The sequence below is a fragment of the Melanerpes formicivorus genome, unplaced genomic scaffold (assembly GCF_026170545.1).
Source record: "Melanerpes formicivorus ecotype bairdi unplaced genomic scaffold, bMelFor1.0.p_v2 SCAF_5, whole genome shotgun sequence".
In the NCBI taxonomy this organism is placed as follows: Eukaryota; Metazoa; Chordata; class Aves; order Piciformes; family Picidae; genus Melanerpes; species Melanerpes formicivorus.
The window spans coordinates 19,712,434-19,739,886 of NW_027142357.1; the positions used below are offsets into that span (position 1 = coordinate 19,712,434).

The 27,453-nt window shown below is 38.6% G+C and overlaps 1 protein-coding gene across 11 annotated transcripts in view; it reads right to left on the minus strand.

Annotated features, from left to right (window-relative positions):
* The window catches only part of RAPGEF4 (Rap guanine nucleotide exchange factor 4), a 146,508-nt gene that overhangs the window by 36,736 nt on the left and 82,319 nt on the right, over window positions 1-27,453 (minus strand). For 9 of the 11 annotated variants that reach the window (XM_068138573.1, XM_068138571.1, XM_068138579.1 and 6 more), the window contains 8 exons: window positions 18,403-18,456; window positions 17,998-18,104; window positions 16,008-16,129; window positions 14,089-14,272; window positions 6,427-6,511; window positions 3,303-3,363; window positions 2,471-2,547; window positions 709-855 (listed from right to left, as the gene is read on the minus strand). In XM_068138573.1, coding sequence (XP_067994674.1) covers window positions 709-855; window positions 2,471-2,547; window positions 3,303-3,363; window positions 6,427-6,511; window positions 14,089-14,272; window positions 16,008-16,129; window positions 17,998-18,104; window positions 18,403-18,456 — 837 coding nt within the window. Of the gene's footprint in view, window positions 1-708; window positions 856-2,470; window positions 2,548-3,302; window positions 3,364-4,498; window positions 4,564-6,426; window positions 6,512-14,088; window positions 14,273-16,007; window positions 16,130-17,997; window positions 18,105-18,402; window positions 18,457-27,453 lie in introns of those variants that run through there. The other 2 variants (XM_068138574.1, XM_068138582.1) reach the window with 2 other exon arrangements.

Here is a 27,453-nt window from a genome sequence, read left to right on the forward strand (position 1 = left end):
CTTACTGCCAATGGGGTCCTCATTTCCTTTTGTATAGTAAACACAATCTTGTATTATTTTTCTAGCACAGTACTCTGTTTGGACTGGGTTTATTGCTGCAATACTGGGCATGTATAGATGCAAATACAGGATGATATTGGTTTGCATTCTTATAGTATGAATGATTGGAAACCAGCCCGTATTTAGAGAATTACAGCTGGACTTTGGAACACATTTGTCCTAACATGAATAACTGTAAAATTAGTCTGGGGATATCTTTTAGAGCTCTCTGATAAAGACATCTGTGTATTTACCTGTAGGCTATTTAATTTGCTATTTGACCCTACCTTGAATCCATTAAGTTTAAGGTACCTGACAGTGACCTATCTGGGAGAACAAGTGATCTTGTTTTATTCAATATTTGGATGGAAAATCACCCAGAAATCCCAGACAGCATAAGAAAAAACTGAGCACTTGGCAAACTCTAGACCACAGAAATGTAAGAGACAAAAGCATCCATTTAGTCTTATTTTCATGGCTGAGCTAGGAACAGAAGATGAAAGATGTCCAATATATTCTTTACTTGATCTTCTAGGGTGTCACATGTCTGTCCTGCAATCAGGGACACTTCAAACAAGGTTATCAATATATCCATAGGAACAAGATAGACTCCAGAAAAATTTGCAAGTTCTGATATTGCACTGCTGGGATGTCCCTTCCCACTCTTACCCTAAGGATCCTGTTGAAGTCCTCCTTGTCTACTCTCAAGAAGTGACAGTTGTCTTCACGCAGAACAATGGATGCTGCTCTGGGAGCATCATTCACAAGCGCTAACTTGCCAAAATCATCTCCTTCATGTAGAGTACATACCACACCCTGCACAGAGCAAAACATTTACACAAGAAACCCATCATTACTCTGGATTCTATTGAAAGTCCTTGTACAAACACTGGACTACACAATCAATTACCAAAACAAATTTATTTGGCAGGAAATCAACAACCAAAATAATGACTAGGAAACAATACTTGATAGCTGGTTATTACTATTGTGAAAGAAAGGCAAGAATAGAAAAGAATTGGCTTGTTCTCTGAAATTACATTCAGCTTCAAGGACTCTTCTAGCCCCGCTGAAGACAGAAAGTTGTTCATTGGTTTTTATTTATAGAGGCCCTGAAAAATATGATCAAGTTTGCAGAAATAACACTGCAGATTTAGCACCAGGGCCTCTATGTTAGATTTTAGTGAAATCATTGGTATTCAGAATGGACAATAGGGAAGTAGGGATTTTTAAAGACTCAGGGGATTGCTGTTTAAAAAAAGTCCTATTTTTTGCCTTGAAAAGTCTTTCTCATAAACAGGGAATTTAATAGCTTAACTAAGATGAAGAGCTGGCATAAATTTTTGAGTTCATCCAACCTAAGAACTACTAGTCACAAAGCAGTACTTCTGTCAGACAAGCCTAAAACGCTTGAGGTTCATGTAGTAACTTAGTCGTACAAGTGCAAGAGAATATGGTGGTAAAGGGACAGGGCAAAAATCTCTATGAGACAGAAGTCTGGCAATTCACCAGATCGACAGCCACCTGAATATGAGCCAACAGTGTGCCCAGGACGGCCAATAGCATCCTGGCCTGCATTAGGAATAGTGTGGCCAGCAGGAGCAGGGAGGTCATAGTGCCCCTGTACTCTGCTTTGGTTAGGCCGCACCTTGAGTACTGTGTCCAGTTCTGGGCCCCTCAGTTTAAGAAGGGCATCCAAACACTTGAACGTGTCCAGAGAAGGGCAACAAGGCTGGGGAGAGGCCTTGAGCACAAGCCCTATGAGGAGAGGCTGAGGGAGCTGGGATTGTTTAGCCTGGAGAAGAGGAGGCTCAGGGGTGACCTCATTGCCCTCTACAACTACCTGAAGGGTGGTTGTAGCCAGCAAGGGGTTGGCCTCTTCTCCCAGGCAACCAGCACCAGAACAAGGGGACACAGTCTCAAGCTGCGCCAGGGGAGGTTTAGACTCGAGGTGAGGAGGAAGTTCTTCACCGAGCGAGTCATTCGTCATTGGAATGGGTTGCCCGGGGAGGTGGTTGAGTCATCGACCCTGGAGGCGTTCAAGGGGAGATTGGACGTGGCACTTGGTGCCATGGTCTAGTCATGGGGTCTGTGTTGATAGGTTGGACTCGATGATCCTCGAGGTCCTTTCCAACCTAAGTGATACTGTGATATTGTGATACTGTGATACTGTGATACTGTGAAATAACATTGTCCTACAAATACTGACGTAACTGCTCAATTATAGTCAGATAGTGTGCAATATATCTCCAAATTGGAATTATAATCAGTGAAACTACTGGATCATTTATAAATAAAACCGCACTCAATTTGTTTTCTCAGATAAAGCACTACTTTAAATTAAACTTTATACTATAAATTAAACTGTATTCCTTCAGAGTTTACTCTTTCAATAGTAAGAATCATATAAAGAGGCTTCTAAAAAAAATACCTTGCCATAAATGACTACGTTTACTGATCCTTTTAGAATAATGTACCAGGAAGTACCTTCTTCTCCTTGATTAAATACTACAAGAGAGAGAACAGATTTTATGGTGAGAATATAGTTATTCAAAATATATATGGGTCAGATTCTGCAGTCAGAAAACTTCAAAGTAACTCTACAGCAGTCATATTAATACCTACCTTTAAAGAGGGCATCCTATGCTTTTAAAAGCAATTGCCTTCAGATTTTAGGGAAAAAAAGCCCTCACGCTTGTGCTGTAGTTATTTTATTACACAGATGTGAAAGTTGTTCTTATTTTTCATGACAACTGCAACAACTTTATTTATCCATGTCAGGTTACTAGCTACTAAGGAGCACACAGATTTGGATCCCACCAGTAGCAACACGTTCTAACCCAGTTCTCTAGTGGCTGTGAATTTCACATTCATTGGTTAAAACTTCTTATTGTAAACAGCTCTGAGTAATCTGACATTTTAAATCCTTTATTTTATGCACTGAGTTTTATTTTTTTCTAATACAAAGATAATATTAAAATAAATTTTAAATAGAGATTGGTCTAATCTAAAATTCTAGATAAAAACACACCCAAGCTGTAAGTGATACATGCATCCAATCAATAACAAAGATTTAATTTTAGTATTTTCCCTGTAACTGGCAACAGACTATGCCAATACCTATTACCCCAGGTTTTAAACACTGAGTGTCAGTCAAATTTGAAGAGCGCATTCAACTTTTGCTCTTGCCATGTAAACATCAAGAATTGAAATGTTCATACCACAGATGAGAAAGAAGATCTGACAGGACTCCATTTACTTACAGACTGTTCCAGCTTTGGGATGTGACTCAAAAATTAGGACACCTGCTAATTCTCGCTTTACCTTAAAATGAAGAGGGAGAAATTACGGGTTTTATATGTATCATATTCTTCCTGGTGAGAAGTCATACAATACACCCCAGTCACTGCTTCCCTTCCCCTGAATGTTTCAGCACTCATTCAGAGTGCTCAGACAGACAATGGTCTGCTTCACTTGACATCTTATTTCCTACTTATTGGCTTTACGGAACACAAGCCTCTGCGTTTCCCAGCTCCAAGTAGCTCAGACAAGGGCAACTTTAAGACACAGTCTTCTCATCTTTCTTCACATACACATATATGAAACCAATATTAACAATTAACATGATGGAAATTTTTAAATGGTGATAGCTAATGTATTACAGAAGACAGCTAGCAATTGTAAATTATTCCATGGAGCTCTGCAGTACTCCTGTTAGTCCCTGAAAAATTGGCATCCTTCCCCTTACTGACATACAGCCATTTCTGCTGTGTTGAGTTGTGAGGCAAAGACATCTCGGCCTGCTGAGGCCCTTCCCTGCCTCACAGCTCTCCAGACAAATCACCCATCTACCTCTTCCAGGAAATGGAAAATGTGACACTGCTCTTGGTGTTAGACTGCTCCTCATTGGGTTTGTATTGCTCTGGTGTGATTAGCTCTTAGGACTGACCAGGCAGTTGCTTCTAGTGAGACCCTGTTTACAACTGCTTTCTCTTACTGAACACTGTTAGTGTTACTTTCACAAAGCGTAGCAGCACTGGGAACCTCATACTATCCTGGGGTTTCCTGTGTGCTTTATGTCTGTCTTCTTACAACCACAAGTCTCCAAGGACTTGGAGGTCAATTTCCCAGCACTGGGATCCTTGTTTTTGATGAATGTCAGCTAGTGACAATCCATGTTTCAGAAGTACTACTGTGTAAGTTAACTGAGCTGAATGCAGATCAAAAGCTGCCTCCAACATATGCTTAGTAGTAGTATTTTCACACTATTCTCCTAATTGATTAATTTGAAAAAAATATTTAGGCCATGAAGAAAAATTTGGGGAGGAACTCTCCATTTTGGACACAATCCAGGTTAGGCTATGGTGGCTACATCTCCTAAGACATGTGGATGAATTAAGACTCTGATGTCCTAGAGGCACCCACCAAACGTTTGCTCAGGCACCAAGCATGAACATACCACACTAAGCACCTTTCCTGGAACTCCTTCCTGACAGCTAGTGCAAAGCACTATCTGTTTGCAGTCTGGAAAAGAGAAGGAATAAATAGATGTGTTTGGATGAGTTTTTTTAGCATACTGATTGGAGAGCGTACCCACAGGCCTGTGATTTCGATAACAATTAGCTCACCAAACCCTTTCATAAACTCTTCCTGAAGGCACTGATGCTTTCATAAGGGCAGGAAATACATCCCCATTAACACTGCTCTGCACATTGTAGAGAGCATTCATGTTCAGATGTCTTCTCAGTTGTTTCAGTCAATGAGTGAATCCTCTTGATGAAGTCAAGAATTTGATTTGGTTTTTAGCACTTTATTTTGTAATTGTTTTTCATTCGTACGTTACCTTGACAGGCTTCACTAGCAGGGACTAGTTTACCACCATATGACTTCAAGTTTTATCCATTTTACTTTCTGTGGCTTGTGGCATATTTAGAAAACTTATTACTTTAGTAGGAATTATTCTTTGCTTAAAATGAATAAACACTCAATTTGCTTTCCAGCATTAATCTTATGATTCACAGCAGCAATGTTGTCTGTGGCTCCTCTGAAGATTTCTTCTAAGCTAGTTATGGTTTCTGTTCTCTGCTTTGGTTCATACTGCATGTAATAAACTGGCATTTCCATATTCTCATTAAAAACATGGAATCAAGTGCATATCTTCAAAATACCAAGTATCTCTTGCAGTTTATATAATTTACCATACTTGTTCTATATGCTACTTGCTGTGAATTCTGACCTGAAGTCTAAGCGTCTTTTGAGCTGGAAATATTTTGAGGTTCATTTTTTTCTGCTTTTGGTCACATTTGTAGTACCAAATGTGTTCTCCACTCCCTCTTGGTATCTGTCTATCTTGGGGAGGTTGCTAAGGGTTTTTTTAGTTTGGTTTTGTTTGGTTTTTTGTGTGGGTGATTTTTTTGTTTGTTTTGGGTTTGGTTTTGTTTGTTTGAAATGATAAGGGTCATTTCTGGATATTGCAGAAGAATTTCTTTAAACACTTTTTTCCTACGTTCCAGAGATGCTTATGGATTTTTGTTCAGTTACCAACGCTGGATAAATATTCTTTTTGAAAAACATTGCTCAGGTTTTGTATGTTTGTGTGGCATACTATTTTTCTGTAATGCAGCTTCATAATTAGCTGCATCTGTCTAGGCTAATGGAGAATTACTGAAATTAATATATTAAGAGTTTCCAAAGAAGCCACTGACAAACATAAATCTACCTTCTGATTGGCTTCCTTTTTCTGAAAGCACCCACACCTGGCTACTACCAAGTAAAGTGCTATTTAACCTGTTACAGTTGTTTACAAAGTGTGTAAATGATGCTTAAACTTTAAAGAGTTGCATTCTCTCTTCCATGTATTTTATCTATTTCATTTATTCTTGGTTCTCTGCACAGCTCTTGCCCACTCATAAAGAAGGTGTCTGATGAGGTTTCCTTCACTTATTCAAACTCCAACAAGCCAGCACTACACAGGACACCTTTCTGCATTGTGTAATTCCTTCTCCAAACTGGTTCAAGACAATACTTCTTCAAGTTCAGAAATCAGATGTCAATTCTGCAAAACCGAGTAACATCACAGTCCCAGCTGTGAGGTCAGATTGCATGCATCTTAATTTAAACTCAGATATGGAGCCAGACAAAGGTGCCTGTGCCAAGAGAGATGGGGGTTGTGCAGAAAAACACAAAAATAATTGTACTTGACATCCAAAAGTCAACCTACATCTGCATAGTGCTTGGATGGTCCTCACAGGTGGAAATAACTTCTTTGCATGGAAAGTATGAATACTAACAATTTAAAGAGTTTTAGGTTCTCCAATTCTAATAAAGCACCAGAAATCAAAATGAAAATCTCCTTTTTGGTGACATTATAATTTAAAAAATACTTACTGTGGTAGAAAGATGAGATAAGGCCTTAATGTGAAGAAGTTCTTCATATATAAATTCCAAGTCATCTACAGTTCTCTGTCCGGGCCTGAAGAAAAAAGATAAAAAGATGGCAAAATGCAATAAATGGCCAAAAATTCAGAGAAGTACAAAACAACAACAAATACTGTTGTACTGTCTACTGAAGGGTTCATGCTCACTAAACAGGGACTGAACAATTGTTCTGGCTGGAGAACTGAAACACATGAAAGACAGAATTGCTACAAAACCATCTGAATGACACTGAGCAGCAGCCATGGCAACCACCTCAGAGAGACCCTGATTAGACAGCTTTACTGATGAAAGTAAATGTTTTACATGCAAAATGGTCAGATAAATCCAAAATGATCTGTTCCTTCCAAAAGGACTCCTGACTGTGGGACCTGCACTCTCTTTCACTAAATGCTGTAGCAAACAGGCAGTAGCAGTCATTTGTAAAGGAGTGCGTGAATCTCTGCTGAACAAATTGGAAGAGGCAGCAGTGTACTTTGGAGGACAGTAAATGGCTGTTACAGAGTAAATGCTAAGTGCTATTGTTTAGTCACAAATGTAAATAAGAACCACTCAGTAGTGTGAGCTCCTCTCACTGAAAAGTACAAGAAGCTGCCGTTAATAAAAAGCATGCATTGATAAGAGGAATAATCCTCCCACATCACAACAAGGAAAGAGGCTGTCACCATGACTGAAATAATTGCATTTCTCTAGTCTAGACACTGGAAAATTTTCTGGTTTCTAAAAAGGGACAGATATACTCTGAGGACTGCAGTGTGCCAGAGGTCCTTGGGCGGACCTAATAAACAGTATCCATGAGAAGGAGTTGTAGGAGCTTATGAGTAGCCTCTGATCTTTTTTGCACTCAAAAGATTTTCTTCATTTAGTGTCTAATCCTACTCTGTTTTCTGAAAGGATGCATCCTCCTGTGATACCATTTCAAACAGAGCATACAGAGTTACATAAACACACAGAAAAAAATTATTAATCATTATGTCAACTTGTTTTTATAGGACTAAGTCCTTTCATGCAATATGGTTTAGATTTGTGAAAAGCAGAATATAAGTAAATAATTATAGAATCATAGAATCAATAAGGTTGGAAAATATCTCAGAGATCATCACCCAACACCTCATGACTAACTAAACCATGGCTTCAAGTGCCACGTCCAATCCTTTTTTGAACACCTCCAGGGACGGTGACTCCACCACCTCCCTGGGCAGCACATTCCAATGGCCAATCACTCTTTCTGTGAACTTTCTCCTCACCTCGAGCCTAAACTTCCCCTGGTGCAGCTTGAGACTGTGTCCTCTTTTTCTGGTACTGGTTGCCTGGGAGAAGAGACCAACCCCCACCTGGCTACAACCTCCTTTCAGGTAGTTATAGAGAGCAATAAGGTCTCCCCTGAGCCTCCTCTTCTCCAGGCTAAACAACTCCAGCTCCCTCAGCCTCTCCTCATAAGGCTTGTGCTCGACAGCTCTCACCAGCCTTGCTGTCCTTCTCTGGACACATTCGAGTGTCTCAATATCCTTCTTAAATTGAGGGGCCCAGAACCGGACACAGTACACAAGGTACGGCCTAACCAGTGCTGAAAATCAGCGGGCCAAGGCCAGAAGAGCAACCTAGTCATAAGAGGGGGAGAGGGTAAATTTGAGATGTGAAGAAACAGAATACAGAAAGTCCAGGCCAGGAGTTTCAAAGGGAAAGTACATGCTCATGTTTCATAGAACAGCCTAGTGTGCAGATTCAACCCCCACTGTCTGCAATGTGTGATGGCAAAAGAATTAATAGTAAAGTTGAATCTTTGGACAGCCCCAAAAGAAATGTCTTCTGAATAAACCCTTCTGAAAGAAGTTTTTCTCATTAAATGTCAGTATTACTGGAGAGTCTAGCATTTAGAAGATTGGGAAAGTCACATATAAACTAGATGATCCTTGAGGTCCCTTCCAACCTTAACAATTCTATGATTCTATATAAAGAAATAGTGTTCTCTAGGTTTTCTGCCTCATCACCTCTTGGTTCAACAGTCTGTCTAAATCATGTGTGAGGCACACAAAGCACCCATCAATTGTGTCACTTTGGAGTTAAACTCTGTCTTTCTGCAAAAGAAGTTTGATGAAGACTCCTTTTGGATGAAAGATGTACTAAAGAAGCAATAGAAAGCACAAGGACAACTGAAATCTTCCCTGCTAATCAAGCTATATTGTTCATCCATTCCAAACTTCCCAATGCCATGCAGTTGTCATTAACCAGATTAAAGACCATTTCAGACAAGAAAAACTGGTTTTGATGAAATTATTCCTTCCTCTTACAGAATGGAATAAACTGGGAGAAAGAGAAACTACTTTGGTACTGCTATGCCCTCTAGTGACACAAAATACTCCTTACTATTTCTAAATCTGGCTTTAAATCTGGATGCCACTCCTAGTGGTTTATGTGGGGCAGAGGCAGCATAATTAAGTACAAAATTAAGTTAAGCCAGTACTAGCTACATTTGACTGGTGATTTAAGAAACATAAGGTAAGAATTTTAATAAATAATCATTCCCATAGGAATTAACAACTTCATTACATGCTTGGAAAAATCATCATGTCTTGGAAAATGAGAAGCATAGTGTACTAACAAATTTCTATGAGAAATTAAAATATAAAAGAATGATGTCTCACTACATCAAGACAAAAGGGAGCACTCCCCTCTGTATGTCTATTTGCCTCCTGTGTTAGCACATTGGGAGGACTGACAATCTATAGTGGATGTACCCAGTCTTTACGCCTGCTCCTGCAGATATCACATGGAGAGATATTAGGAATCATTGCTTCTGTAAAACCTGTGTGGTGACCCACTGATGTTGATTTGTAGGATCCTGCTGTGTAAAGACCTAGTTTCTGCAGGGGACACATTCTAACAGCAATAGCTGGTTATAGGCAGGATAATAAACAGAATAGGTAGAGAACAAGGCTACACATTAATGGACAGGAGAACTCAGATGATATTAACTGATCAATAAAAACTGTTCAGTGTTTGGAGAATGTATCAAGGTCAGGGACATTGAGCTTCTCTGTGACTAGAATGCTGACAATAGCATAGTACTTGGTCATTGATAAACTATGTACAGACAAGCAATATCATTGATTATTTCTATTAGACAGATTACTAGAAAATTCCCAGGTAAGAAGAAAAAGGAAAAAGGTCAGAGACCTCATAACATTGTGATCATATGTCAAATAAGCATGTATTTCCAGAGTACAAATTTTGTCTTCAAGTACCATAAAGAATATATAGGAAACATGAATAATTTTCCCTACTACCTGTGGCTGAGTGTGAAAGTGAAAGCATGTTCACTTACTCTAGCACAGAAGCTAATTACATAATCTTTCTACTTGAATCAGTGCTCCGTGATTAACTCCATAAATATAACATATAACACTTATAAATGTCAGTGAACTGATATGTGGAAAGATAATCTGTATTTCCTGTCCCAGAAATATCATTTGGTTTACTAAATGTCATTGGAAAGAAACCACCAAAAACTTAAATGTTGTTACGTTGTTTAGAATCTTTTTGGGGGTTGGACTAGATGACCTTTAAAGGTCCCTTCCAACTGAAACTATTCTATGATTCTATGATTTATAGAGGAATCCAGTATGGTTCTTAATACTAACATCTGTGTGGAATATCTAAATACAAAAAAAGAGAACAAGAGAATAAATGTATCTTGCTGAACTTTTTACAAGAGCTACAGAAGCTAGAGATTCCTAGCCGTAATTACATTGCTACTTTATTGTATACAATTTTTGTGCTGTTTACCATGTTGAGATTTGTTTTCCCTTCTTCTTCCAAGAATCCTGTTATCTTACTTCTGCAAGTGACACTAAAATTTGATTACTGTTCACATGTGGAGTCAGTCTTTGTACTCTGAAAGCAATCTGTTCAGTGAAGTCACCAAGAATATATAAGACAGATTTATAGTTTCATCCATACTGCTAGCATACTGTAGCCTAGAGTTTCAAGAAATAATAGAATCTACAACACCATCTGAGTTAAATACTGTTTAATGAATATCATTCTCCCTTTAAAGACTCCTGTTGTTATTGCACTTAGCTTTGTATTATGGCATCCTGCTTAATCAGAGTTTACCATCTAGCTAGCTATAACTGAACACCAATACGATTATATAAAAATAACTAGAAAACTGTTTTCAGGATGTGTTTTCCCACTGAAGGAGTAAAATGCTTGTAAGGAAGGGTTTGTAAGGAAGGGTTTGTAAGGAATTTTTGTAAGGACTTGATCAAGCTTGATCAACTTGATCAAGTTGAGGCTGAGGGAGCTGGGATTGTTTAGCCTGGAGAAGAGGAGGCTCAGGGGTGATCTCATTGCCCTCTACAACTACCTGAAAGGTGGTTGTAGCCAGCAAGGGGTTGGCCTCTTCTCCCAGGCAACCAGCACCAGAACAAGGGGACACAGTCTCAAGCTGCGCCAGGGGAGGTTTAGACTCGAGGTGAGGAGGAAGTTCTTCACCAAGCGAGTCATTCGTCATTGGAATGGGTTGCCCAGGGAGGTGGTTGAGTCATCGACCCTGGAGGCGTTCAAGGGGAGATTGGACGTGGCACTTGGTGCCATGGTTTAGTCATGGGGTCTGTGTTGATAGGTTGGACTCGATGATCCTTGAGGTCCTTTCCAACCTAAGTGATACTGTGATACTGTGATACTGTGATACTGTGAAGCTCTGCACCTGTGGTCCAGGTATTTATAAGGGACAGAGAGCTGTTTGCTGCTTCACAAAAAGCTACCTTCACATTCACTGTATGTGTTTCCAAAGAAAAAACAACCCACCCAATAGCAGGCAAGAGCCTGAAAAAAAATTCCCTGAGCTCTATTCTGTTTTTTAAACTATAGAACATTCTTTCACAGTTTGACAGTTAAAATGCTGCAGTTAATGTAATAAACAGAGAATTTTTTAAATGATCTGTCAAAACAAGTGACACTTTTGCTAGAGATTTTCAGATTTTGAACAATAGAAAGTACCTTTCAAAGCAACAGCTTCATTATACAATCACATTCTCAAAGTAATCTTCTCATCAAAGAATATTGTCTTATTTCTTTCAGGGTAATTATCTGAGTTCTGCAACCTCTCCGGAAATGGTGACTATATAAAACGCAGCTGTGTTGGTTTGAAAAGTGTGGGTCCTGCTCAGGTCAGCTAGAGCCAGTGTCACTAAAGCCCTGAAAATTCCTTGAACTTTCAGCAGCTGTAATGGTGCCCAGTCAAAGCTAGCAGGTCTTTGAGGATGCACAGGGATTTTAACAGCTTTGATACAGCTCAGCCAGGGTGGATTTTCAACTAACAAAAACATATGTAAAGTGAATACTGGAACAGTAGTTAATATGGTGCCTAGCAGTACATGCTTGCTTCCATCAGCAAAGGGCAGCAAAAATAAGCACTTCCAGAGACAGGGATAGGAAAAGATGTCAGATAACTGTCAATCTCCCTGTGTTGCATGAAAAATCCCTTATGAATATTCTTTTCAGATGAAGCTGTGCAAGTGATGACACAGAGGGAAGAGCAGTACTTTCCACAGCATCATTCCAGTCTTTCAGCTCTCTGCAAGGAGTGTCAGCAATAACCAGTATTGATCCTGCAAGGGTAAACTTAAACTGGCTACTCTGAAAGTCATGATGGAAAGCAAATATAGTAGGCAGTCAAAAGTCACGATAACCTGAAGGGGCAATTCTGCAACAGCCAACCTGCTCAGTCAGTCTGAGTCAAGGAAGATAGCACAGAAGTGCAGGGTCACAGCACATAGCACTGCTCACAATCTCCTAATGTCTAGTGCCTGCTAAAGGGATGCAAGAAGCTCTCTCTCACTCCTCAGTGGAAAATGCACAGGATATCTCTGTGAGAAGATAACACCTCAGATCCCTGACACCATAAGGGTTGTTTGGAAACACCATGCTCCTGGTCTGCGTATTTTTTATGACTATGAGTGAGAGCTCCTAGGTTGCATTTGACTAAACCTCTAATCATAGAATCATAGAGTTGTTAGGATTGAAAGAGACCTCAAAGATCATCTAGTTCCAACCCACCTGCCATGGGCAGGGAAACCTCACACTAGATCAGGTTGCTCAGAGCCACATTCAGCCTGGCCTTAAAAGTCTCCAGGGATGAGGCTTCCACCACCTCCCTGGGCAACCTGTTTCAGTGTCTCACCACCTGCCTAGTGAAGAGTTTCTTCCTAACATCCAATCTGAATATACCCATTTCTAGTTTTGTTCCATTCCCCCTAAAAAGTCCCTCCCCAGCTTTCTTGTGGGCTCCTTTAAGATACTGGAAGGCCACAATAAGGTCTCAACAGAGAAAAGAGAATTTATAATTTTAAAACTGTTACTGCATGACAGTCCTACTTGTTTTCATAAGCACAATTATCTAATGACACTTTTTGAAATTCAGTGGTTTTAGCAAATTTTGGGAAAAGTGCCAACTAAATGATCTTCTGATCTAAACAGGCAACATGGGCAAGAAAGGAGCCAGGAAAGGGTACAAATGGAAACAGAACAGGAATAAGCACTTATGTTAAGAGGATTCAAAACATTTTTAGTATAAAAAAATGTTCTCACTCTGTAGGGAGGGCCTGATCCTATCCCATAGCAAATACAGATTTTGCTAATGTCCTCAAAGGAAGAGGATCCTGCTTTGTGCACTTACCTTTCTTGCACTGACCCTTACAAGTAAATCTTCAGTGAAGATGACCTTAAGTAATTCATTATTCTTGGTGCACTCAATTAGCAGTAAAATATGTGGCCCCTAAATACTACCTGAATAATGAAGAGGTTGTCTTCAATGGAGGGTCAAACAGAGTTTATACTGATTGCTTTGAAACCTGCTATAAAGCTGTCTGTAAAAAAGGCCTTTAGCACAGTTTCCAGTGTGACCAGAATGTATTGCTGAAAGGATGGTTAGCCAGATGATGCGTGAGAGGATGGGATCTGATAGCTATGAAAAGCTTCAGACAGACATTTTCTGAGGCCTAGGTACAGAAAGTTTCTTTCTTTTTTTAATGTATTGATTTTATAACAAAAAGAATGCATAAATTAACCCAGAGAACCACATCTCACACCTTGCTAGCAAACTACAACAGGCCAAGTCCAGTCTATCTTCATTCAATAAAGTTCTACCAAGGATGAACCTAATTAATGGCTGCCACTGACAACTGTAATTGGAAGGTACCTGCTGTGCTGACATCCTACCACTATACTCACTCACAGTAACTGAGTGTAGCATAGTTAATTGAATTGCATGCCTACACAGAAAGTGCTGACAGAGGAGGACTCTGTTATATGAAACCTACTTTAGTGAAAACTGAAATGAAATAAAAATGTATAATGCAGCATCTTCCTCAAAGTGAGTATAAAGGCACTCATGGCCTTTGATGGCTATTCCCAACACACAATTCAACTTATAAGCATTAATAAGCAGTAAAAAGGACTTAATATGAACTTAAAAACTTTAGAGGTTAAACAAACTGGCACTGAAGTGAAATAACTGACCAAAGGATGCCTGATAATAAATGTAGATTCCTCTTGTTTGCATGCCATGAGAAAGGCTTCTGTATAATATTAACTCAATACTCTGCTTACGGTTTTCTGAGAATCATCCTCATGTGAGCATCTGGCCCAATCTGAGACAGAAGCAGCATAGTGTCCTGTAGCTCCTCATCACACTCCTTTTTCTCCTCCTCGGTTGGCAAAGGGGCATCTTCACGCTCATCATCCAAAAATCGATAAAATAAGTATTTGTCTTGAAAGTGGTGTTCCTGATCCACTGAAAAGAACATAACATAACAAACACTAAGCTCTCCTTCTCAGAGTTAATTCTGTAGAAATCTGTATAGCATTGTATACATCACAGATAAATTAGATAAGAAGGGAAAGGAAGCTACAGAGAAACTCCAAGAGTATGAACTACCTTTTTTAAAGTGCCAGCTCATTACCTTACATGGTTTAGGACTGAGTAGTGGATTCTGGATTCTTTGATAGGTTTCAGAGCAGTGTGAGAAGTGTAGATTTAGACTGGATGTTAGGAACAAGTTCTTTACCATGAGGGTAGTGGAACATTGGAACAGGTTGCCCAGCGATGTAGTTGAGGCCCCATCCCTGGAGATATTCAAGGTCAGGCTTGACAAGGCTCTGGGCAACCTGATCTAGTGGAGGATGTTGCTGCTGACTGCAGCGGGGTTGGACTGGATGACCTTTGGAAGTCACTTTCAACCATTCTATGATTCTATATATCCACATAATGTAGCTCAAAGGGTACACATTTAAATTAGAAGAGAAGAGAAGAGAAGAGAAGAGAAGAGAAGAGAAGAGAAGAGAAGAGAAGAGAAGAGAAGAGAAGAGAAGAGAAGAGAAGAGAAGAGAAGAGAAGAGAAGAGAAGAGAAGAGAAGAGAAGAGAAGAGAAGAGAATGAACCAGGTTGGAATTACCTTTGAGATCATCAAGTCCAACCCATCATCCAACACCATGGCAACTAAACCATGGCACCAAGCGCTGCATCCAGTCTCTTCCTAAATTGTATACTACCAATGCTTTCCAAAAGGCTGTTATGTGTGTGTGCTGTGGTTGTGTGTGCTCATATGTGTGCTGTTGCTGTTCTTATTGTTTAAAAACATTCATTTAAGGAAACAATTCCTTAATATGAAGAGGTGTCTTCCAGCATGAATACCTTGCCCCACATGTTTCAGGCAGAGATAAAAGGTTACAAAAGCATCTAAACTCTTTCTGATGTGCAAGAAATACACACCATCTAGACAGAATTCCAGGGGCAGGTTCCTTGACATGTGTCCTGGAGGAATACATTAATGGAAAGGCTACCAAGAGAAGACTTCTAAAGAGAGACTATGACATAGAGGACTAAGTCTTGGTCTTCCAAGCAAGTCAGAGTGATGTGTTGAGCTTGACACTGTGATGCAGCTTGCAATAGCTTGCCCTGGGAGTTCAACAAAATATTTGGCAGAATTACGGTTAGAGCCTTTAGTGTAAGGAAATGGTGGAAATCTGTCTTCTCAGTGTGGAAATTTCTCCATAGTATATGGAAAGCACAACAGAGGATAAATGGCAGTATACTGTAATAGAGCTGCTCTTTTGAACTTAATAAAACTGTACATGCAAAGCTTCAGATATGAATACTGCTTTAGAAAGCAACCCTCTCGAGGGCTACAATAATCTGTTACCAAGTAAATCCTGCCAAATAGAAAACGAAAGTCAAGGTGAAATACAGTCAGAAAATTGACATAAAATCCCAGATCTCTGCACTGGAATATTTGGAGTGCTGAATTTGGGAACCATTCCAGAAACACTGAAAAGCATTCAAAATTATGTATCTAAGCAAACACAAATGCTCACATTCACTTCCAAATGTTACAAATCTTTTATGTAGATCAGTTTGTGTATGGTAATACATCGATTATGAATGAACAGGCTGCTCTGTAGCATTTCTTTTTCACTTATATTACATGTCATCTATGTTATAGTCAAGAGACTGATTTTCTTTATCTTACCATGGTTGAGAACACCTTCTTCCAGCAATACTTGCCACATGCCAACAGCCTGAGTTCGTGAATGGACACAAGGACTTTGCTGGATCATCCAGTCAACTAATTCTGTCCCCACACAGCATTGCCTGAAGAATAAACAGAGAGAAATTAAAAGGGAGCTAGCCAAGAGAGAGACTACACAGTATCTGCCAAGAATAGTGATATATTAACCTCTATATAATCTTAGTCAAGTCTCCGTACAGAAAATATAATGTCATCATCTCCATGTATATGCCTGAAATACCAGGCAAGCTGTTTATTTTTGAGAGGATGGCCTCAGCAGCAACAGATATTTTGAGAAATGCAAACTTCAAAGGAACACAGTGAGCCCTTACCACTTGGTACAAAATCTGTTGCATCAGTGCAACAACCTCTAACCTAGATTTCAAAGGAAACCTTCTCTGTATACCATAGGATAGCAAAAGCCTCACACTGTTCTGAATCCTGCATGAAAACAATCATCTAACGCTTTAAAAGCTTTCAGCTTCTACAGCAAAAGTGTTTAGTGAGTGTTCTGCCATTTGTAACCAACCTCCAGCCACACTGTATTTAGGGACATCATTTTGTAGGTCTACAGTGTTTCTGCTAGATGCTGGTCACCTTGCAGCTGCTGACTGATCTGAAGCCAGACAACAGCAGGCCTCAAGTTCCAAAGAATGCTCAAATAGGGGGAAAATACCAATAAGCCACATGGTCACTAAGTAAAATTCTTTACCATAACACTCCCTAGGTCAGCAGAACAGAAGCAAAAAAGCAAATTTATCAAAAACTTACAAATCTCTAACTGATCACATGAAGAACAGAGAGGAAGTTTGCTAGTCCTTCTAGACAGGCTCTCATAGATCCCTACTTCATGCATCACTTTCAGAGACCAAGGAGATTGATAATACTGAAACTGCTGGAACTTAGCTTAAACACTTCCAATTATAATTCCATTTTGATGACAAAACTTTTCCATTCCTGAATCCTATCTAAATTTTGGCATTCCACATTTAAAATCTCCAAAGACAGGACAGTAAGAGTTTTTTTGCAGGTTTGTACAAGATAAAATAGTACAGCTGTTTGGACCAGCATTGGTCTTCATTTATCACACATGCTCTTTTGTTCTTCTAGAACAATGTGCAATATCACACCATGACATACTCGCAGATCACAAGCTCCAAATACCTTGCATCATTTAAAATACAATTTGGACTGAAATATGGGAAATTAATGCACTTATCTCAAAAGCAGATCAGCAACATATTGATCTACTATTTAAAAAAATACATACTCCTGAGATTTAAAAACAAATTTCATTTTTTTATTTAAAAACAAATTTCATTTAAATATATGCTGCATAATGCATTAGGTATTTGATTTACGCATCAGACACTAAAAAAATTGATTGTTGCTTAAGCTGACACTTGCTAGAACCTGACTCCTTTAAGTCAGATTTGTATTCTGCTAGTGCCCGTTAACTCACTTCAGCAAGACAGTGCTGCCACCAGCAGGAAAATGAGACAGCCTGGCAATGCACTGGAAAAAAAGAGAATTTAAATAGAGCAGAAAATCTGCATAAGGAATGTTTCTCACCAGGTGAATTTGCAGAACTCCACAGTGAGCAGCACTGCTCTAGTAATCAGTACAGTAACATATTAATGAACTTTCCTATTACCTCTGTGAACCTTTTAACTTGCTATTGCATAGAATATTCCAGCTAACTATGCTATTAAATTTGTAAGAGTTTTTGTATGTGAATGTTCTGTCCACAATCATGGACTCAATTTCCAGTTAAATTACTTCAGAAAAGATCTACCAGGTCCATCAAAGACTCTATAACATTCAGACTAAAATAGCAGCACAGAGTAATTTCAGACCTTTTTAAACCTTCAAATACGGTAAAGTATAAATCACAAATCAGAGGATGGCAGGCATAAAAATTCAGAGACCTCTATACAATCAGCTCACACACCTGTAAGTCTTCAGATGGTATTTACGATCTCTTATCATGTGAGGGGCTCGGGACAGAATTGTATTCCTCAAAATCTTTCCAGCTCTGAGGATCTTTTCTGAAGGAACCTTGGAGGAAAACAAAAAAAAAAAGGGACCAAGACACACAGATTTTAAACTTTCCACAATCTCTGTATTGCCTTCTGCAAAACAAAACACAAGTTCTCTTTACCTTAAATTAAAACTCTTTGCACAGATAATTAATTGTGCAGAGCAATGCAGTACATATTTGGGATTCTACATCTCACATACTTATTATATCTAACAAAAAGCATCACTTCAGCTGACACACACCACACTGTTGGCAATAGGAGTTATTTTCATTTGTTTGATGGCCTGACTCTACAGCACACCTATGGCCTATTACCTGTGAAATCATTTTAGTAGGACGATGTGGGATGTGAGGTTCAATAAGAGGTGTCTGGAAAAAAAAAATGAAAGGTTGAGCAGCAAAGTAAAATAAAGGCTAAATTGTAAAAAAAAAAAAGAACAAAGAAGATGTAAAAACAAATGATGTGTAAGTCTAAGCTCTGCCCAGGGGACATGAGCAGAAAAGGCTCTTTGAAGATATCCTAAAGACAAACTTGGCTCTTAATTAAAACAGTGATATGACATGTGAAGATGAGTAACAAATTCACATTAAACATTCTAAACTACTAATGAAGTGTGCAGTGGCCAAACATCACACCAGATCTGAGGCTATGCAAGCATAGATAGCTCTTCTGCTCGCTGCTCTTCACCCACAGTGAGCACAAGAGCATTCCTCCACATGTAGCTGCCTCTGCCATTCAGTCCCCCAGTACAGAAATTCTCTCTTCCTTTAGCCCCTTTTACTATTCAAAGGCAGAACAGGCAGATTGGAAGCATGACAAAACACATCATGAACTGTTGGGTGGACAGGTATTGCTTTTCCTAAGTTGAGCATCTGTTCATTAGCTCCCACATGTTTTAATGACATGACAAAGTCCTTGTACTAATCAAATAGTGCTAGGAGCTACAATGCACCAGGAGACTATAGGTCAGCTGGCAAGGGGAAAATGAGGACAGCATATGACAGAAATCAATAAAGATAAGATAATCCTAACAGAGAAGCCTGTTTATGGAAAACAATGCAGATAGTTTTTAATTTCTACTTATACCTTAAAAGAAGTCTCTGGAAAAGCAAATCAATACAATTAAATTGGGATTTCTGATTTTTCTCATTAGTAAGTCAAAAATTTTCCACAGACTCATCTAAGTTAGAAACATTTCTGTCCCACCAGAAGGGCAGTTGAACATCCCTCACTATTTCTTGGTTTCTAGATCTGTGTGGAGCATGCTTTAGACAGCCTCCCTTTGCAGTTAGAGCATGCTAATAATAGCAAGAATCTTTTGAAAGATGCCTCTAATGCAAACAAACCCACTGAGTAACAGTTTCAAACAGATACATGAACAAACAATGAAGTCAGAGATATCACTCTGAGTACTAATAATTTTTGCTTACATTTTCTTTTTAAAGGATTTCAAGTCCTCATCAAGTTCAATGAGACTGAAGGTAAATATATACTTAAATGGTTGGCTAAATAGGCAGTAAAGTAATTATAAAAATTATTTTAAAATTCTACATTCTTAAATTATTTTTTTAAAAAATCAACAAAGCACAATCTTTCTAGCTTGCAGATTTTAATTCTAGTTAGGAATATACTTCAAAGGAGAGACAAAATATGTTTAAGACAAAAATATAAGGGACTTTTAGAGCAATGGATTAGTAAAAATGAATGCCTATTTTTGTTCTTTAGAGCTTCCATTAACTGCAACAAAAATGCATAAAACTAAAGGTGAAAAAAAATTCATATGGATGAAGGTTTGTCAATAACTCTTCCATCCTAATGGAAACAGCATAAAAGAGAGCATTTACAAGAAAAGTGATTCAGACAAAAAGTACAGAACAAAAACAAGGTGAAAGCTAAGGCACAGCACAACAATCTGCAGAGAGCAGCAGGAAGGCTTGTTCACCTACATTTGATCCTGACCAATACAGAAAGATCAGTTGAAGACAGAAGGTAACTTGGGTGAAGGTGATCATGAAATGATCCAGTGTCAAAGCTTTGCAGAAGGAAGTAAGAACATCAAAGTAGAAACAATGGACTAGGAAGAAAATCTTCCATAAAACCAGAATACTGATAGCTAAATTCCTGGAGCAGTTCATGGAGGAGCAAGTGTAAGGTAAAAGATGTTAGAGAGAGCTAGTAGTAGTTACTTAATGAAGCGATACTAACCACACATACAATATATAATAGCACAGAGCCAGAAGGCGTAGTAAAGACTCTATTTAAAGAAAGAGCTCTTCACTGCAATACAAGAAGAAACCGTGCAGAAAGGAGAAAGTAGGGTGGTTTACAAAAGGCAAGGATAAAAACTAAAACTGAAAAATGAATGATAGAATTAGAAAAGGCATGAGACAGATCTACCAAGAAATGTCAAGAGGTACAAAAAATACTCCACAAGAACATTATCAGTGAAGGAAAGAAAATAAAAAGTGTTGATCTACTGCTCAACAGAGGAAAATTTACTGACAGATAATTCAAGAAGGCCAGAAGTTGGTTCATTTTTCGCATCTGTGTACATTAGAAAGATCCATGGCATATCCTAAGTAGCAGACTGACAGGACTAAAATCTCAGCATGAAAGCAGAAGAATAGATGAAAAAACATTACATAGGTTAGCTATTTTCAGATTGGCTGGATTTGCAGAATTTCATGCAGGAAACTTGTAAGAGCTTGGAGAAATTCAGAGGGCTGTAGCCACCTCAGAAACATTGCAGCCACCCACGACAACTCTTGAGGACTAAGGAAGGCATTCAAAGATGGAAATGCAAGAAAAGGAGAAACTGAAAATTTAAAACATGACAGCTTAACTTGTTTTCCTAGAAAAAGTCTATTTATAAACACCTGGAAAAGAACAGGGACATGAGTCACATGAAGTATATTGATTGAGAACAAATCTTGCCACAGTAATCTAATTCCTTTCCATGACCATGTAGCAACACTGATAGGTTAGAGAAGAACCAGTAGATTTTCAACCCTTTACTTTTGTAAGACTTTTGTACTTTGTCCTAGGATATTTTGAAAGCAAATACTGGCAAAGCAAAGTCAAACTGGCAATCATATGAGAGATATGATCTGATCAGCAGTCTCAAGAATGTATCACGTATACCTGTTAATATTTAATATTAACATGGGATGAAGTAGAATGTACATTGATTGATCCTGCAGGAGACTTCAAGATGGGAGAGACTGCACATGTACTGGAGAATAAATTTAGAATTTGATACAGTTTTGACATTGGACTGAAAAAAAAAAAGGTGCTCTTATGCGACACACATAGTACTAAGTACTAGCAGGCAGAATCAGCTATATAAAGACAGGGTATGGAACAAGTCTTAGTGCAGTTCCACAGAAAAAGAAACAAGCTTTTAACAGATACTAAACATAATTGAGTAAGAAATACTACATTTGTGTGAAAGCAACAAATACTGTACTGGGATGCAGTAAGATATTAGCTACATAATGCACTTCTGCTTTAGTCAGCTCAGATAAGACCTAAGCTGAAGTACTGCGTCTCGTTTGCCCACTTTACTTCAAAAGCATCTAAACCAACAGGACAGAATTTAGAGGAGAGCAACAAGACTAAACACTACTAAACACTGGTGATGCCACACCTTGAGTACTGTGTTCAGTTTTGGGCCTCTCACAACAAGAAGGACATTGAGTTGCTAGAGAGTGTCCAGAGAAGGGCAATGAAGCTGGTGATGGCTATACAGCACAAGTCTTATGAGGAGTGGCTTAGAGAACTGGAGTTATCTAGTTTGGAGAAAAGGAGGCTGAAAGGAGACCTTGCTTTCTACAACTACCTGAAAAGAGGTTGTAGTATGGTGGATGTCAGTCTCTTCTCCCTAGTAACATGTCACAGGATGAGTGGAAATGGCCTAAATGTATCACAGTATACAGTATCACAGTATCACTTAGGTTGGAAAGGACCTCGAGGATCATCGAGTCCAACCTATCAACACAGACCCCATGACTAGACCATGGCACCAAGTGCCACGTCCAATCTCCTCTTGAACGCCTCCAGGGACGGTGACTCAACCACCTCCCTGGGAAGCCCGTTCCAATGACAAATGACTCGCTCAGTGAAGAACTTCCTCCTCACCTCGAGTCTAAACCTCCCCTGGCGCAGCTTGAGACTGTCTCCCCTTGTTCTGGTGCTGGTTGCCTGGGAGAAGAGACCAACCCCTTCCTGGCTACAACCACCTTTCAGGTAGTTGTAGAGGGCAATGAGGTCACCCCTGAGCCTCCTCTTCTCCAGGGTTGCACCAGGTTGCACCAGGAGAGGTTTAGATTGAATATTAGAAGAAACTGAAATGGTTATCAAACACTGGAAGAGACTCCCCAGGGTCATCCCTGGAAGTCTTTAAAAGACACACAGATGTAGTGCTAAGGGTTTAGCACCAGACTTGGTAGAGTTAGGTAATGGTTTGACTCTATGATCTTAAAGGTCTTTTGCAATTGAAATGTGATTCCATGATTCCCTAAGACTCTGGAAGGTAGAGAAGGGAAAGATGCAGGTGTGGTAGGGGAAGCAGAAAATGATCACGAAAAACGGTGATAAAATGATCACGAAAAAGGGTGATAAAATGACTTTCAGCATGAACATTGACAAACTTTGTATCTATAAATGTATGAATTTACATACGAGCCATTCAAACAAATCCTTCATGAAGCCGGTCACAAAGTCCTTATTTAAACTGGGGTGAAGCATGGAAAGTAAAAATTTTAGCCTCCATTCCTTTGAAGCTTCAAATATTTATGCATGAGAGCAATATCATAGTTTTAAATAGGACTATTCATGTGTGTAATTTATGCACACATCTAATCTCTGCAGAAATAGGCCTTGGATTGCAAACTATAGGGCAAGGGCTGCCTTTATTTCTGTACTTTTTACATCACTGAGCAAGCCATATGCAAACAAATAAATAATATAATGAACAGCAATAACAGACGACTAACATGAAGTCTGTATTTGTCAAGTTATTTGAATCAGATACATCAAATCCATGAACACCTCTGTAAAAATATATTTTTCTATTCCCTTGTTAAATAGCTGTAAAAGGATTTTTTTTCTCTGAACCTTTACATAAGAATGAATGCTTTCAATCTAGAGCAAATTGGATCTATAGAAACAAATGACAGAGGAGACCTAACTTACTACTCTCAAATGTTAACTCAGGAAATATATATTGCAAAGAACTAAGATGAAATAAAACAAAAGTCAAAGAATCATGTTTTTCCCATGACCTCAGAGTAGCTCATCTCTGAACACAGAACAAGGTTAGGAATTTTTCTGAGTTAAACATGGCATGTGAGGTTACCAGGGCGATCAGATGAACCTGTGCACTACTGTTGGTCCCTTTATTTCCAACTAGGGCACTGAAAAGAGTTGCAACTGACATCTTTTCCTGCTGGTTGGCAGGGGATCCAGAAGAAACAAAGGACAAAAGCCACACAAGTCAAAAGGTGACAGGAGAAACAGTCACATCACTGGGAAGCCTGTTTGTTTTACATACTCAGTATTTATTGCTGTTGGTGATTTAAGGCCTAAATCCAAATCCCACTAAAATCACTGGGAAGTCCCTAATTGACTAAAAGGGTTTCGAGTCAGGCCCATAGCATTTGATTCTCCTAAGTGTATTCCAGGAAGCCAAGCATCTTTAGCTCTTAATGGTTACAAATTACTCCTGATGACTTCTCATGACTGCCATTAATGACTACTATGCTTGAATATCTGTGACTACATCTCCTGAAAGGCTGACAGTGCCTGACCTGGCTCACGTAAGAGGAAATAAAACAGAGGAAATTAATCTCCACAATATTGGTGAAAGTGTAGCCAGTCAGTAACACGCAACTGAATCCCCCAAATTCCCCACAGCCCTCCCCCACAACACCTCCCCATTCTTTCTTTTCTTGTGATTATTTCTCAAATCCATATATCCATTTCCAAAAAGTTGCCCTTTTTTGGGTAATAACAATATTGATCTCAATCCAGGTTTGTAGGTGACTTAGCAGCACTTCGCAATTAACAAAGGACAAATTACCCAGCAAGAGCACATGTTGCTGCCCTTCATCACTGTTTACTACACAATGCAAGTATTAAAAGGACCTTTAGCCAGTCTAGATAGTCTAAAATTGCATTACCAAAGAATCTTCAAACCATCCAACCTCACAAAAGACATCCATATAGTTTCTTAAGAAATATCTGTAAACAGCAGAGGTGGAAAGCAGGGCAAGGCATGAAGAGAGGAAAACAAAAGGATGTCTGCAAAACTTGGGATCTTCCACAGAAACCTGTACTCTAAATACTCATAGTTAACTAACTATACTCATAGTTAACTAACTAAACCAGGCAAAAGAGACTAGTAGAAACTTTCAGAACAGTAGTTAAGACAGCTCAGTTTTATTAATCTTTTTTCTGACTGCATACCTTGCCCAAATCATGTAATCGCACTGTGTTTTTTCCCCTTTTTGAAGAGAAGAATACTAATAATTTCTACTTTTGTGAAATGCTTTGAACACTGTCAGGAAATGGGCTACTATCAAAATATTCAGAGTAATGATGACTGTTTTAAAAATCTTTATTCTTTAAATGTAATACAATGTGAAGACTAAACTATATTTTAAAATATATTCTAAGATTGCTTTTCTTTAGTAATCTACATGTATTAATAGCATAAACAGGAAAATGTGTCCCTTTAAATTCCCAAATACAATCAGTGCAGTGAATTTATTTTAGAAAGTTAAATTGAAATTGCATTATTAACACTTCTGCAGTGTTTCTTTGACAAACTGTAAATGTCTGTCCTTTTAACACAAAATGATTCAGCCATTACCAAAAATGATACTTCACTGTGAATGTCAAAGGGAAAAAGAATATTGAAACAGACTATGACCACTGCACAAAGCCCCCTAGAACATGGCTAATAATGTCTTATTTTCCTGTCATTTTTCTGCTTCCCTGCTACAATGAAACAGCTGCTATAACTACACTGCATGCATCGAATAAAATGTCAGAAAATGCTAACTCTGCTGTGAGCATTCCTAATATTCTGATAGAGGTGTGACTACAGCTGGCATAAGGAATCTCAACCCAGCTTTTTTATTATCTATAAAAGAGTAAGGCATTTTTTCATTGTCTCTCATAAGAATTACTGGTTTCTTAGTTATCTATGGTTTTAATAGCTATGTTTACCTGAGTGTATTTACTTCTTGAGAAACAAATTATAATGAAAACAAAAAAGTACAATAAATGTTAATCAGCAAAGTTACTGCTTTTAAGATTTGCCTCTCACCCGTGACATAGGTACATGGCAACTATTCAAAAGGCAAACTTAAGGGAAATTAAAGATTAATGAGCTTCTGGAGGATTTATTTCACTTGATTCTAGATCTGTTTATAAGTTATGCACACAGGACTCCCTATGCTTCGATTACACCCAGATGTCAGAACTGCCCTCTGAGGACTAGGTAATGACATGAAATGTTTTCATGCCAAAAACTGGATGAAGTGTGAATGAGGAGGTGAAATTGTGAATCCATTAAAACCAAGGGTAAGACTCTTGACTTCAGTATAGTCAAAAGGCCACTCAAGTGAGGCAAGAGCAGTACTGTCTCCTGGGTGACAGCAGTTTATGTATTATGCAACCCCAGCTAGTCATTCCAACTCTGAGTGATCCAACTTCTTCATCTGTAAAATGGGGATAACAGGATCTCCTCACATTTCAGACAAGCGATGAGAATGAGCAACTGAAACACTGATGAATGCTGCAACTGAAATACTGGAAATACTAGTGTCTACAAATTCATTCTGAGCATTTTGTAATGATTTTTAACACAGAAAGGAAAAGTCATCAAAGTGAGACAGGGCTAAAGAGTAGTGAAGCTTACAGCCTGAATTCCCTGGGGAGGTCAGCAACAAGGTAAAATCTCTGTCTATCAGGGAAGAGAATTTAATTTCAATTCATTTTGTGTCTCTTCTGGTGATTCCATGTTCCTTCTCCAAGTTCAGGACAGTGCATTGTGAGAACACACATGAAATGAAGAAACACTCAGCACATCTGACTCATATTCCAACTGCCTTATCTATTTCTCATTCTTCTTCCTGTCATCCTTTTCAGAAACAAAATTTTGATAAAAAAAAACAACCACCAAACCACTGAGCAGGAATGATCTAACAATATCTAGTGCAACACCTTCTGTTGTCCTAATTCACAGGAGATTTTTAATTATCTATATTGATTTTTCCCATCTACATAGACTATGTTTCCTAAAAGAGGTAAATGATTGATTCCATAGTATATGAAAGTAAACAAAGAATACTGATGGCTAGACTAGAACACTTCTTTTTAAAGCAAAAACATTCTTCTTTCAGACAAGTATTTCTTTACTTCAACAGCTTTAATTCTTCTGTCATAAACATAAAAAAATATTCAAGCACTTCTGTTTAATTTACATATTTGTGCATCAGTGGAAAAGACAAGCATTCTGCTCTTGGCAAATATCCACAAAACAATCCTATCTTCTGTAAAACTTCTATTTCCCACAATGTCTACAAAAGCTTGTCAAAGTGGAGGGTGCTCACATGCTTAACTTGCTTATTCTGTCTCATCCCAGTCTCTCAGACTGAGCAGGTGGTTTTCAAAACTGGATGTCAGTCTTGTTATAATAAAGTACTTCTTGCTAGGGCTTCTGATACAAAATACAGCTCCTGTCCCTGACTAGGGCAGGTTAGCCCTGTCACAGCCCTGCTAACTACACTGTACCTTCATGACCAGATATATCTTACAAAACCAGAAACAACCTGGTCACAAGAAACAAGGTGAATCTTCTGAGGACAATCCATCAGTATCACTAGCTTCTGCTATGAGAGCACATTATTGTCTGATTCAGTAATGGGCAAAGTCCAGCAGCAGACTTTCAAGAGGGAAACACACACTATCAAGGATAAGGGCCTTTCTTTTTCTTTTACAGTAAAATCCAATTGTAGTCTCACATGTTTAACTAGCATGAAACGAAACATAATTGCTGTATTAGTTAATCAGTTAATTTAGTGTTCTTCAGATAATTTAGTGGTAGCAATTGTATTGTCTAAAACCATACAAAGACATTTGGAATAAAAATTTGGATCTGAACAACACAGATTAACAGGCCTCAATTTTCAAATAAATTTCATAATGCAATGGGAATAATCAGTAAATAAAATACAAACATTGAGTTAATGTGCATCTGTGTGAACAGTAGGTATTCCCCATGAAAAGAGTTAAGGAATAATACTATTAATTCCTGCTAATCTGAACAAAATATAATTAGCATTGGAAAATAGTAAATA